This window comes from Neopsephotus bourkii, unplaced genomic scaffold (assembly GCF_033783945.1).
Source record: "Neopsephotus bourkii isolate Nb327-2 ecotype Australia unplaced genomic scaffold, CSIRO-AGI_Nbou_v1 NB_1820, whole genome shotgun sequence".
Taxonomy (NCBI): Eukaryota; Metazoa; Chordata; class Aves; order Psittaciformes; family Psittacidae; genus Neopsephotus; species Neopsephotus bourkii.
This window is the reverse complement of record NW_026902293.1, coordinates 6,977,384-6,990,090: the sequence shown is the minus strand read 5'-3', so window position 1 is coordinate 6,990,090 and position 12,707 is coordinate 6,977,384. Positions and strand designations below refer to the sequence as shown.

The 12,707-nt window shown below is 37.1% G+C and overlaps 1 protein-coding gene across 6 annotated transcripts in view; it reads right to left on the bottom strand.

Annotated features, from left to right (window-relative positions):
* CUNH8orf34 (chromosome unknown C8orf34 homolog) overlaps window positions 1–12,707 on the bottom strand; it is a 188,334-nt gene that overhangs the window by 75,986 nt on the left and 99,641 nt on the right. For all 6 annotated transcript variants that reach the window (XM_061342880.1, XM_061342877.1, XM_061342882.1 and 3 more), the window contains one exon: window positions 5,678–5,813. In XM_061342880.1, the coding sequence (XP_061198864.1) occupies window positions 5,678–5,813 (136 nt within the window). The remainder of the gene's footprint in view (window positions 1–5,677; window positions 5,814–12,707) is intronic.

The window sequence follows — 12,707 nt, the reverse complement described above, 5'->3', positions numbered from 1 at the left end:
ATAATAATTTTGTTCAAAGGATCTAAATCCAGATCGGTTATGCTAAAAGTGGTTTTCGCTAATTTTTCAGACTAAATAGCAGAAAGCAAACCTTCCAAATACAGGGGGTTTTGTAGCCTTTTTTCTGTATCTATAAACCGTGTTTTGTTCCACCTTGTGAATGATGTCACCCCTTTATTTAGATGACTTGATATGCTGCTAAACTTGCACTGTAGTCCAAGAGCAGCTATGGGAATAACATTGTTCTGTAGCTACTTTCCCATTTCAAAACCTCTTAAAGCTGTTATCCATCTGCATTTCGCTCATCATGTGTGAAACATCTACACAGAAAACAGTAAGCTCTCTGTTTCCTACAGCTATATTCCAGTCTACAACCCAATTTATACTTGAGGAGAATTAACCCCTCCTTTTATTTCCCTTTTTCTATTTTTTAAAGGTCGTTTGAGGGGTAATTTTTTATTTTTTTAAATTTTTTTTTTTTTTAAATCATAAGCTGTGAAGACCAACTTGGTGTCATAGCTTAAAAGAACTCCCCATCTCTACCTCCTAAATGTCTCGGTGGAGAACTCTACCTTTTAATAAAATTACTGACCTGGGTTGTGATAACTCAGTTACCTGAAGATTGTAAAATTATCAGCATTGAAGATACCACTTTCTAAGGAAAGAAATGCATTAAAAGTTTTAGGGTTTTATTCCAGTTCAAATTATGTCCATTCTCATGCTCATTTCTCCTGATTCATAAAAAAGCTCTTAGCTTTGTTTGAGAGACCCAAGGCAAGGGAGAACATTTTGACAAACGCAGCGCCTCAACAGCATGGCAGGTTTCCCTCACAACATAAACTGCATTTAATTTGATTTGTAACAAAATAGACCTTTATCTTGAACTATAGTCACTCCCATTTGGCATTCTCTTTTAAGATCTTCTGATGATGAAGGTGTTAAAACACTGTGTCAGAAATAGAATAGGGGAGTTCAAAGAGTAGAACTATTTCTGTGCAGAGTAACAGCCTAGTGACAGGAAGAGAAAACCAGCTACACAGGACATTTAACACCAGCTTGAACTAAGTGCCAGTTACTAGCAAAAGAATAAGGCCATACTGACAGAGACCGAAGGAACCAGAAGCTGCTAGTAGTATCCTCCTATTATTACATTCTAGAATTTGGGTCCTGATTTTCTCATACAGGAAAGGGAACTACGAAGGGAAGGAATAAATTGGAGCTAAACTAAGTCCTATGACAAATATCTCAGCATGGGGAAAACAGTTGGTTTAGTCCATTCTTTTCACAAGTCACTGTACTTCCATATTTATCCCATTTGCAGGAAGCTATCGAAGCCGTTGAAGAGATATACTGCTGCACTATACCCTACTGCAGGTGCTCTCAGTGGGCATACAGTATTAAACTGGCACTCCTCTAAAGCTTAAGCAACCTGCACACAGTCACAGACCTGTTCTTTCTAATTCTCAAATAAATGAGCCCAAATGATGTAGGGCAAGAAAATGTAATCCTATTAGCAGGAAGTTCTAAAACTCACACACAATTTTAAGAAGAAGGTTAGAACTTCAGTAAGAATATTGGTCCTATCCAAGTGAGGCCCCAAAAAATTAAATTAAATTAAGGCTAGTACTGAGGAACTCATTCAATTCCTTAAATAAATCCCTCTCAGAAGAGCCCCGACATGGCTAAGGAAGTAAGAAACCTTCTGGATGAGATCTCACAGAAGGTAAATTAACTGGAGAGTAATCAGAGCAGATCATTTAAAACAAACAAACAAAAAAAACAACCAGGTGAAAGAACTAGATTACGGAAGAATAAAATTAAAACTTTTGTCTGAACCAAGAAACACATTTCCTAACATTTGGAACTCCGCCAATCAAATTTCAAGTGAAAGTCATCTTCTTCCTACAGACAGCCAAAATACCTTCAGCAAACCTGATCTGGTAATCTGATTTGACAAGCACTATTATCTACAGAACACCCACTGACATTAATAGCCCCATTCATTTCAAATCCCTTTTATAGAGCAAAGAATTGGATAAAATCAAGAACAAAAACACCTGTTTAATTATTAACAAAAGTATGCATAATCATAGAGTCATAGCATCAGCTAGGTTGGAAAAGATCTTTAAGATCATCAGATCCAACCATTAACCCAGGACTGCCAAGACCATGACTAAACCATATCACTGAGGGCCTCGTCTATGTGGTTTTTGAACACTTCTGAGGGATGGTGATTCCACCACTTCCCTGGGAAGAACATTCCAACACCTGATTACCCTCTATGTGAAGAAATTCTTCCTAATATCCAGTCTAATAACAACAATCAATAACAACATAGAATCATAGAATCATAGTTAGGGTTGGAAAGGACCTTAAGATCATCAAGTTCCAACCCCCCTGCCATGGCAGGGACACCTCACACTAAACCATGAAACTCAAGGCTCTGTCCAACCTGGCCTTGAACAGAAGGTACTCCAGTCCCCTGATCATCCTCGTGGCCCTCCTGTGGACTTGTTCCAACAGATCCATGTCCTTTTTATGTTGAGGACACCAGAACTGCACACAATACTCCAAGTGGGGTCTCACGAAAGCAGAGCAAATGGGTAGGATCACCTCCTTCGACTTGCTGGTCACGCTGCTTTTGATGCAGCCCAGGATACGCTTGGCTTTCTGGGCTGCAAGTGCACACTGAAGCCAGCTCATGTTCATTTCCTCATTGACCAACACCCCCAAGTCCTTCTCTGCAGGGCTGCTCTGAATCTCTTCTCTGCCCAGCCTGTAGCTGTGCCTGGGATTGCTCTGACCCAGATGTAGGACCTTGCACTTGGCATGGTTAAACTTCATGAGGTTGGCATCAGCCCACTTCACAAGCATGTCAAGGTCCCTCTGGATGGCATTCCTTCCCTCTGGCGTATCAACTGAACCACACAGCTTGGTGTCATCGGCAAACTTACTGAGGGCGCACTCAACCCCACTGTCCATGTCACCGACAAAGATGTTGAACAAGACCGGTCCCAACACCGATCCCTAAGGGACACCACTCGTTACCGGTCTCTAGCCAGACACTGAGCCATTGACCCCAACTCTTTGCGTGCGGCCATCAAGCGAGTTCGTTATCCACCAAGTGGTCCACCTATCAAATTGATGTCTCTCCAATTTAGAGACAAGGATGTTGTATGGGACAGTGTTGAATGCTTTGCACAAGTCCAGGTAGATGATGCTAGCTGCTCTACCCCTGTCTATCAGTTCCATAGCCCCACCATAGAAGGCCACCAAATTGCTCAGTCAGGATACTTATACTAGTTTCTTTTCCAGCTGTATTTAAATTTGCCTCAAATCAAATCCCCTATTACTGATCCATAAAGTATACAGTGCACAATACTACTTAGAAAATATAAAACCATAAAAGTATCACTTCTAAACCAAGCAAATATACTAATAGGTTCTGTATTATGACCTTATAATAAATATTATGCTTTGCCATAGGAATATAGATAAGTGTCAGCACTTAGGCATTTTCAGAGATGACTCAAATACTCAAGGTGTGATCTTACAGCACAGTAATTTCAATGGCTGTGTCACTGAGTAAGAGAAAATTGAATTGTTATTGGATCCAAACAGGAAAAAAACTATCTTTGTGTCCTTGAAACCCCTTGCTTTATGCAACTCTCCCTACCCATTACTTCAGCTGCTGCAGGAAGGCATCTGACAAACCCACTGAGGAGGCATCTATCAAAAGAGAGAGCTAACTGCACTAATAACTGTGGAAAGGTGTCCTCAGACTCAGTAAGAAGGAAGGAATGCTCTAAAAAAGTAGGTAGACCTTCACCATCTTGAAGAATAAATGCTAGTTTCCTCACTACTGAATACAACAGCGATACCCATTTCTCTCCTTTGACTTCCCTTGCCACCAATGAGATGGTATATTTTTTTAAATTCCTCTGAAGTTTAAAGAAACTGTTAAACTGCAACAAGAGTGAAAAGAACCACAGTCAAGCAGGTATCATCCAATTCCTCACCAACTTTATTACACAGGGTAGGGAACGAAGGTATAAAGGTGAAATAAACCATTGCTTTGCATTCTCCGATCAGTGACAAAAGGGGATTTAATGAGATCTTTCTCTCACAACTCATATTTTAGACTGCAGAGTCAAACGTATAGCCAGTCAAAGGACAATAACAATAACCAAGGTTGCCAGGTTTGGCTCAAGATCTGAGCCGTTTATTCCCTGCCGTGCAGGACTGAGAGAATATATAGTGTCTTGGCACCTGCTGTTAGCGGCTACTTTAGAGAATTTGAAATTTAATTAACCTTCATAGTAATCCATACAGGATTTTATGTAAATTCAAACAGACCATGTAGAAAACAACGTTTCTATTTTCCTTACCTTTCTACTTGTTAATCCATGGACAACCCATAATAGTTACGAAAAAAGAAAAAAAAAGGGGGTGCCGCACTTTAATGTAGCTAGTTGTTTGGAAACATTTTATAACATTTTTACAACATTTTACAAGCAATTTGCTTCTAGAGAATTGGGAAGAACCCCAGCCTAGAATGTTTGCTCTTAAAGTATAAGGCCACACTCTGAACAGCAAAACTCTATAGAATTACATGGCCATCCAGGCACTGCTGCTCTGACAGCACTATGAGCTGAAGTTCCTTGAGGCTCCACAACCCTGCAAAAGAGATGCTATTGCACGGGTGACTCAGTATGCTTGTAGTTATGCTCCCAGAGCACCAAAAATGTTTTGAAGCCCCTCTTCCTATATAAGTGCCTTTTTAAAAGCAGTAATTTACGAGCAAAATGGGAAAGAAGTAGAAACGTAGGGTGGCATATGGCCAAACTTTTGACTTAATTTCACCACAGGTTGCTTTTTATTTACAAGCCGCTAATCCCCTCTCAAACTACACAATAGAGCAGCCATTGGCAAAGGCAGGCAGATAAAATTGGCATGCCTCTGTAATTGTTCTTGCTAATCTGAACCATTAACAGAAGGGTGAGAAGGCTAGTTTTGTCATTTAAACAGGCTTAAATCCTTTCCCCAAATGAGCTTTTGTCTACATAGAAGAATGCATCTAGGAAATTTAAGGGGTTTCTGTTAGTGTTGCATTCTCAAATTGACTTGGCTACTGGAATACCAACCTGTATATTTGACCCCCATACTGTAAATGCAAGAATTATTTCCAGCTGTCAAAACCAAAAAGGGGTCCAACCCGATTAAATTATTTCTCAGAGGTGAAGCAGGATGAGATTATAAAGTGCTAAGAAGCAACTATTTGAAATCCTGAACTGCACCTGTGCAACTAAATCTCCATTTATACAGGTGCTTTTCAAATTGGATTTGAACCATTAAATTCCCCGATTCATCCCCTGCAAAACCACAGAAGCTCAAATAACTAATGAAATTCAGAGATAGAAAGGCTTAAAATAGTTTCAAGCTGTGAAGTAAGGCCTAAGACTATGTTCTTTGATTCATTGTTGAGGTGACATATCAAGCATAAACATAGGTTGCACAACCCAAATGCTAGAGGTCATAGGGTAGCCAGTAGCTAAGGAATTATTTTTTCTTTAGCCCAGGAGAGGTCATCGCCTGGCCCATATGCTCAATACATAGCTGAAAACCTGGGGAAAAGAATGCACTGGTTAGCATGATCTGGTTTTGTTTTGCTTTTTACCTGGCACATCTTGCGCAGATATTCAACGTGACTTTTGCTTGAGGCTCAGCTGTATAAGCGCTTCGAGTTTGATTGAATTTGCTCCCAGAAGACATCACACTTGTTACTCCTTCCATTCTTAGATCATCAAGATCCTCTGCAACAAGACAGAATGACTGGATGAACACACCATTACATTTTGCAGTAATAAAGTCGCTTCACTTGTAGAATCCCCGAAGAATGGAACAACTAAAAAATCAGGAATAAACCACACAGTTACTTGCATAATAACAGGAAAAGACATCTAAGAGGATTTTTATTTTTGTATATTTTTACTGTCTTACAAGGGGTTCATTGTGAAATATTCACTGTCATTTCCACTTCAAACAGTGCTGTGCATTTTTTCAATTGTTATTTCTCTGATCCATTTATAAAAAACTTGTCAACAAGAGATGATGTTCAATGGCTCCATTTCATGTAGGGCATATCGAAGGCATATCAAAGAGAAAAATCACCTTTTTTGAGTGTATGCTCCTCCTCTGATTTTTGTCATTATCCATTCACTTAGCAATGAAAAAACATTGGTAAAATAAAAGTGCTCTCACACCCAGAGAATGTAAAATGGATACACACATCACATTGAAAGAAACCATAAGATGCGTACATATACCCACCATATTGCCGTAATATTTGGGCAACTCAATGCTAACTTCATTTTCTGCTACTTTGAAATCGTTCTCATTTTGCAGGAAGACAGCTCAGGCTCTCAGATTTTTCTGCCCAAGATGACTGGAATAGTGTAGCTCAGTTAGACTGTTATCCAGATAATGGATACATATGAATTTTCATATATTTATGTTTACAAAAGAAACCTGATGGTAAAGGATCTGAGTGGAGCAAAAAGTGCATAATGGCAGACTTTAAATCCCAGCACCAGATGGGGAGAAGTCACAGAGAATTTACAGATTAGAAGAGTCAATGTTCAATTACAATTTAAAATACACAAGTAGTCATTACAGATACATAGTGGAGTACCAGGCTTATTTCATACACAAAAGAGTGAGATACAAGTCCCTGAATAACCACCTGAAATATTTCTGGTTGTCCTCTATAGTTCATAGGCACTACTTTTACTGCTGTGCTTCAAACTCCAGATAGTATGGTCAGATTGTCAGCATTATGCCACCTTAACAACACTTTCTGGAAATGTTTACCCATTTTACTAAGCAACATTGAAGAACAGCAAGGTTACACTTAAATACAAATGAAGTTTTTGTGACTAAGTCCTTGAACTAGATTTTTTTAGCAGTTATGTTTTATTTTAAAGAAATTCTCCTTTCTCCTAAAATTCATTGTCTCGGTGATAGTAAATGGACAGTTCTGAAGTTTCTGGGATCAATCTACACCATTTCCACACCTTTCTCTTTAAATTTAATCTATGGTTAATATACAAACTAATTCAAAGGACTTGGAAGGCTGTATAATAAAGAATTATGAAATTAATCATCTATGAGTCATTTCATAAAAGGTATTACATATTCAGAACACATTATGTATTAAAATAAATACAGTTTAATTGTGCTTTAAAGAGGTATGAAAAGTTCCATATTTCTTAACAGATGTAAACCACTGGATGGATTACAGATTAAATGAAATCAAATCATATGCCTCAGGGTTTGGGGTTTTTTTCCCTAAACAGATGTGATTTCTTTAAATGAGGTTTTCAACAGTTCTCTGCTTGATTAACTTTTGGCTCTCTGATGACTATGACTGTTTTAGTAGAGTAATGACATAGGCTGCCTTCTATCATAGCTTTTATATTTGAATCTGTCTATCAAAAACATGGCCTTCTAAAATTTTTAGTCAACATTTTTCTCTCAAGAGAAAACAAAGTGAAATTTCATGCAAGAAGCTTGTATGTCAGAGGTCATAGCTAACAGACAAGTAGACAGAATATTACGCAGTATTGATTTATTCTCACATACTTTTAGACCAATAGCATTAATGTTCATGCAAAAATGCAGATTTAAAAACACCCAAACTACATCATAAAACATTGCTATTTTTTTTTCCAAGGAATTTTCAATGGTCACATTCAGCATTGGATGTAATTTGTTCATGGCAAGCTACAAACAGCTGTTAATAACCTAGCTAGACAGAGAAGTATAACCCTATAACCAAATCTGAAGAATAATTGCAGCATTCGATTTAATTTTGATTACTGCACTTCTGCCTCAGTAGAGAATGAGTTCAGTCTCTTTTGGATGCATGAAATCTATAGTGCAGGTACTGCACTTTCTTCTCACTAAAGCAACTGGGCTTTGAGAATCTGCCTTGTTCCCAACACCCATAACTGTGGATGGGAGTTTTTGAGTTGTGATCAAGTTTACATGTCATCTGGCAATCTTTCTGATTGACTACATTCACTATTGAAGGCCCTTAATTAAAAAACCCCAACAATAAATCATAATTTTAGAACTCAGTGTGTGTGCATATTGTTCAATAATTGATGCATGATTTGCAGAATATTTGTTCATAAATAAGGACATTATTAAAATAAATACAAAGAATGAGTGCAATAATGCATTTTAGCAATCAAAAACATAAAATAAAGGTTTCCAAAGGTTCAGATGGTTCTATGTAAAATCAGAAAAAATCACTTTTAGCAAAAAAAAAAGGTTTCATGAGAAATCAATTCAGTTACAGGGTCTGAAACATTGGATCTTTTCCTTTGAATTATTTGCTAGACCAACTAGTGATATGGCTGAACAGTTCAGTGATTTTATTGCGCAGCAGTGAGGTAATTCACTGAAAAAGAGAGAAAGGAAAGCCAAGTTGAGGTCTGATTATGTGATGGATGACAGGAATACTGTGAAACTTCTCAAATCCTTAGAAAATTATTACCTGTCTTTGTAGAGTGATAGGCTGGCAGTTCACGTAAATGAAACAATCTCACTTGTGCTAATAAAAGTTTGTTATTTTAATGCATCACTGTGCACTGTATCTCTTTGATTTAAGCTTAATTCTCTGCTCCTCCCTACATGAATAAGGTTTGTGAAGACCTATCTTGGTCCTAATGTAATTTCCATTAAGTACGTTTTGTGTAGTAAAAAAACCTACCTGCTTACAAAAAAACCTCAACCTTCAATTTTTCTCAAATCAGCAATTCACCAAAATAAATTCACACAGCTGCAATCTTCAAGCATTGCCATAACTACAATGCACAAAAATACTTAAAAGTGAGATAAAGATCACAAGTGTAGCATATCATAGCACAGAACCAGATGTTTTCTGTATTAATGATAATGCTACACTAAGCTAAATTCTTTGTGATTTTCTTTATAGACAATTTTCATTATAAAGGAAAGGGGAAAAAGGGTATCTATTTCAGTTAAACAAAAACATAGCCCAGTAACAAGATAATGTTTATAAATAGGACGTTAGTAATTATTTACTTCCTTTCTTTTTGGGGTAGAAGGATTGGGGAAAGGGAAAGCGGCAAGATTGTTTAATGTCTTGGGTTGACAGCCTGTAGAATAATCTTATAAACATCTCCTACAGGACTCACACACACCATTCACTTTAAGGACAGAGGTCTTCTTATGCAAAATTCATATTAAATGCAATGAAAATGCAGTTGCACAGAAGGCTGAAGTAATCAGGTTATGCGTTACATTGTTTGTTATGATCCAATCACTTTTGCCTCCTTCCTCCATTATAAAACATGAAGTAATTTCCCAAGAGTAATTCAAGAAGTATAAGGTGCCAAGCTGGAAAAAGTCCTGGTTCATCTTTAGAGAGGGTATGACAGCTCAGAGTTTGTTCAATCTAATGCTAAGAAAAGCCCTAAATGTTTTCACATGAGAGAAAAAAATCAGACAATGAATTCTGATCTATGTTCTTGCAGGCAACCAGTCAATTCTGATGCACCAGTAAAATAATGTCTCTTTCTTTGAAGCCATCGATTTCTTAAGTTAGTATTTTTGCATCATGATAAACATTGATGTAGATATTGATGTATTCTATATACATAACATTGATTTGTCAGGGATTGACTGAAGCACAGTCAGGGTTGACTGAAGCACAGATTCCAAATACATTCAACTGCTCTCATTAAAAAGAAAACAAGATAACCCCCAAGCCCCCAAACAGACAAAAGAAATTACCCCCTCCCCCCCCCAAAAAAAACAAACAAACCAACAGAAACCCCCTATTGCCAATAGCAGTTCTATTTGAATTCCAGGAATTTACTCTGCTTTATATGTCATACTTCTATGTTTCTTATTATGTTAGTAAATCCTTTCCATTTCAGGTAAATTTTCTTACCAATATCAAGAGAGTCCAATAAAACCCCAAAAGAACAGTTGGAAAAAGCAGAAATTAAACTTCCAGACAAAGAAAAATTTATCTAGAACACCTAATGCTCCACTCCCCAAAATTATGTTTAATCATTTACTTCAACAGAAACAAAATTGGAGTTATCTTCTGCAATACATTAGCTCCAGGACATCTCACTTTGTTTCTTTTTATTCATCTATGACTTTAACATCACAGAGTAGGCAATGCTGTTAGTCTATTGCATATTTTCTCATACGTTTTCCTATCAACATCTTCAAATACTGACATCTGACCGATTCAGACCCATACCATAGACTGTTGGTGGAAATATCATCCTAAGTAAATCCATCGAGAGACTCTCATTCCTTAGAGCAATTTTAGATATCTGAACCCAATGCTCTGAAGACATCTTACTTTATAAGCATCTCAAGTTGAAAGTAAATTCCCTAAATATTTGTCCTTACAGTGATGGATGTATGCAAAACCAATTGAAACATGATGCTGCAAAGTCTATGAATTTGCAAGTCCACTTCTACCTGTGTCATTTGTCAGAGTCAATCTAGCAGAATCCCATCCCACAGCCAAAAACACAAACCAACCTGAGATTACAGAAAGCAGGCTTGTTTGAAGGTACTGAAATATACCATGAAACACTGATTGGAGTTTTCACTTTTAATCAGCAACAGAGAGGGAAATATGTCTTCAGTTCCTCCATATTCTTATTTTAAGCTGGGACTGGAATTAACACACGAAGTATCTTTTTGTAATGAAGTTGCTCTAGTTTCATTTGAACGCACTTCAGAATCTTGGACAACTACACTAAGCACTGGCCCACAAGGCTCCTGCTTATTCTCCATTTTTCCACTAGGTGGAATATTTGTTTATCATATAAAACAAATTACTTGAAGGCAAGACTGATGTAGCAGACATAGGGGATTAAGAGTCTCGCTTAAGATGCAGTCTCTGGACTTCAGATCCTTATTCCAAATCAGACAGTTGAAGTTTATAAAGCAAGTCTTGGATATCGTAACTGCCCAAAGCACTGACTGAATGCAATATTGCAGTCTTATTTACATGAGAAAATCCATTACCACAGTTGAAAAGAGCTGGCATCACACCCTCTTATCATTCCCTACCGGTAATTCTAGGCCAAATGATATAATATCACCAAACAGAATCCTATCATCATGGTTTTCGTTGGAACTCCCTGCCATGGGTAGGGACACCTTCCACTAGACCAGGTTACTCAAAGCCCCGTACAACCTGGCCTTGAACACTGCCAGGGCTGGGGCAGCGCAGCTTCTGGGCAACCTGTACCAGTGCCTCACCAGCCTCACAGTAAAAAGCTTCTTCCTTATATCTAATCTAGAACTACCCTCTTTCAGTTTACAGGCATTACTACATACCATTACTACATAACTACACACTCTGACTACATAACCACTGTTGCTCCACATCAACAGTAATTTCAAACACATTGGTCTGCACTTTCAACTAGGCAGTTTCCTTCAGCACTAAAGAATTATTTCAAAAACGTTATTTTTACAATAACACGCATCTACTATTGATTGGAGCGCATCAATTAACTCTACATTTCCAATAAAATATCATTTAGAGTATTTCGCTTGTTACATCTCATTCTATCACGCATTACTCCTACTGCCACAATTGCACAAAAATACTTGCACTATAATAATAATACAGAACCACAAAAAGGCCATAATGAGAAAATCCACAAACCTATCACAAATTCTGGACTTCAGAAGGCAAAATAAATGTCTTTTAATGTTTTTCCTTGGCAAGCTTTCTCTTTTCTGCACTTTAGCTTTAAGTAAAATAACTTTAAAAATTAAAAGCAAATTTGGATCAATATTTCTAATCAGCACTAATTCTGATGTTTACTTATGCAACCACTACATTTAATGGCATATGCAATTCAGACCTCGGTCCAACTCTGCATTCTTAAAGAAAACAACCAGAAAGAGATTTGTCATAATAATAGAAAAAGCCTTAAGTCAGTCAGCTTTTTTTTCAATCATATAAAAAATATCAAAGCACTAGAAAGGAATGCATATTCAAAAGGTTTTATTTTGTTTTTAATTTCAGGTTGGATTTTTATTTTCTATCAGAAAGGAGCCAGCCATAATATTTTTCAAGTGTATTTGGTTAATGTAGTACAGATGTTCCTTAAAATATATGTCCAAAATACTGAATTCAACATCACTGTTGTTTATGTTTTTCTTTATTAAATCTAGTTTGAATTAAACTGATAATTTGCACACTGTTTTTATGAAGTTTTATAAGAATAAGCTAAGATGAATAATAATTCACAAATTCAGTGGTACACCTCACTAAAAACTAAGTCAACTACAGTGAATTTCAGAGAAGATATTAAATTGTTCAGTTTTGTATGAATTTGCACTGGGGGCCACATTCATGTTTCTTTGCATCCACCTAATTTACTATACCAGCCCCTTAGCAAGACGCCAATGGAAATTCGTACACTTTTTATTGCAATGAAAGTTGAGGCAAAGCATAAAAATTACAAATTATCTTATGCCGAACATTTCCAGTAACACTGAACCTTCCAATAGCTTTCTTTTGAAATATTATTATTACAAGCATTTCTGGAATGGCAGTTACTAGAGCATCTGTGTGCCCTATTCTGTAAACCTACCTAGAGCAAGGATTCCTGCAGTGGAAACATCTCTCT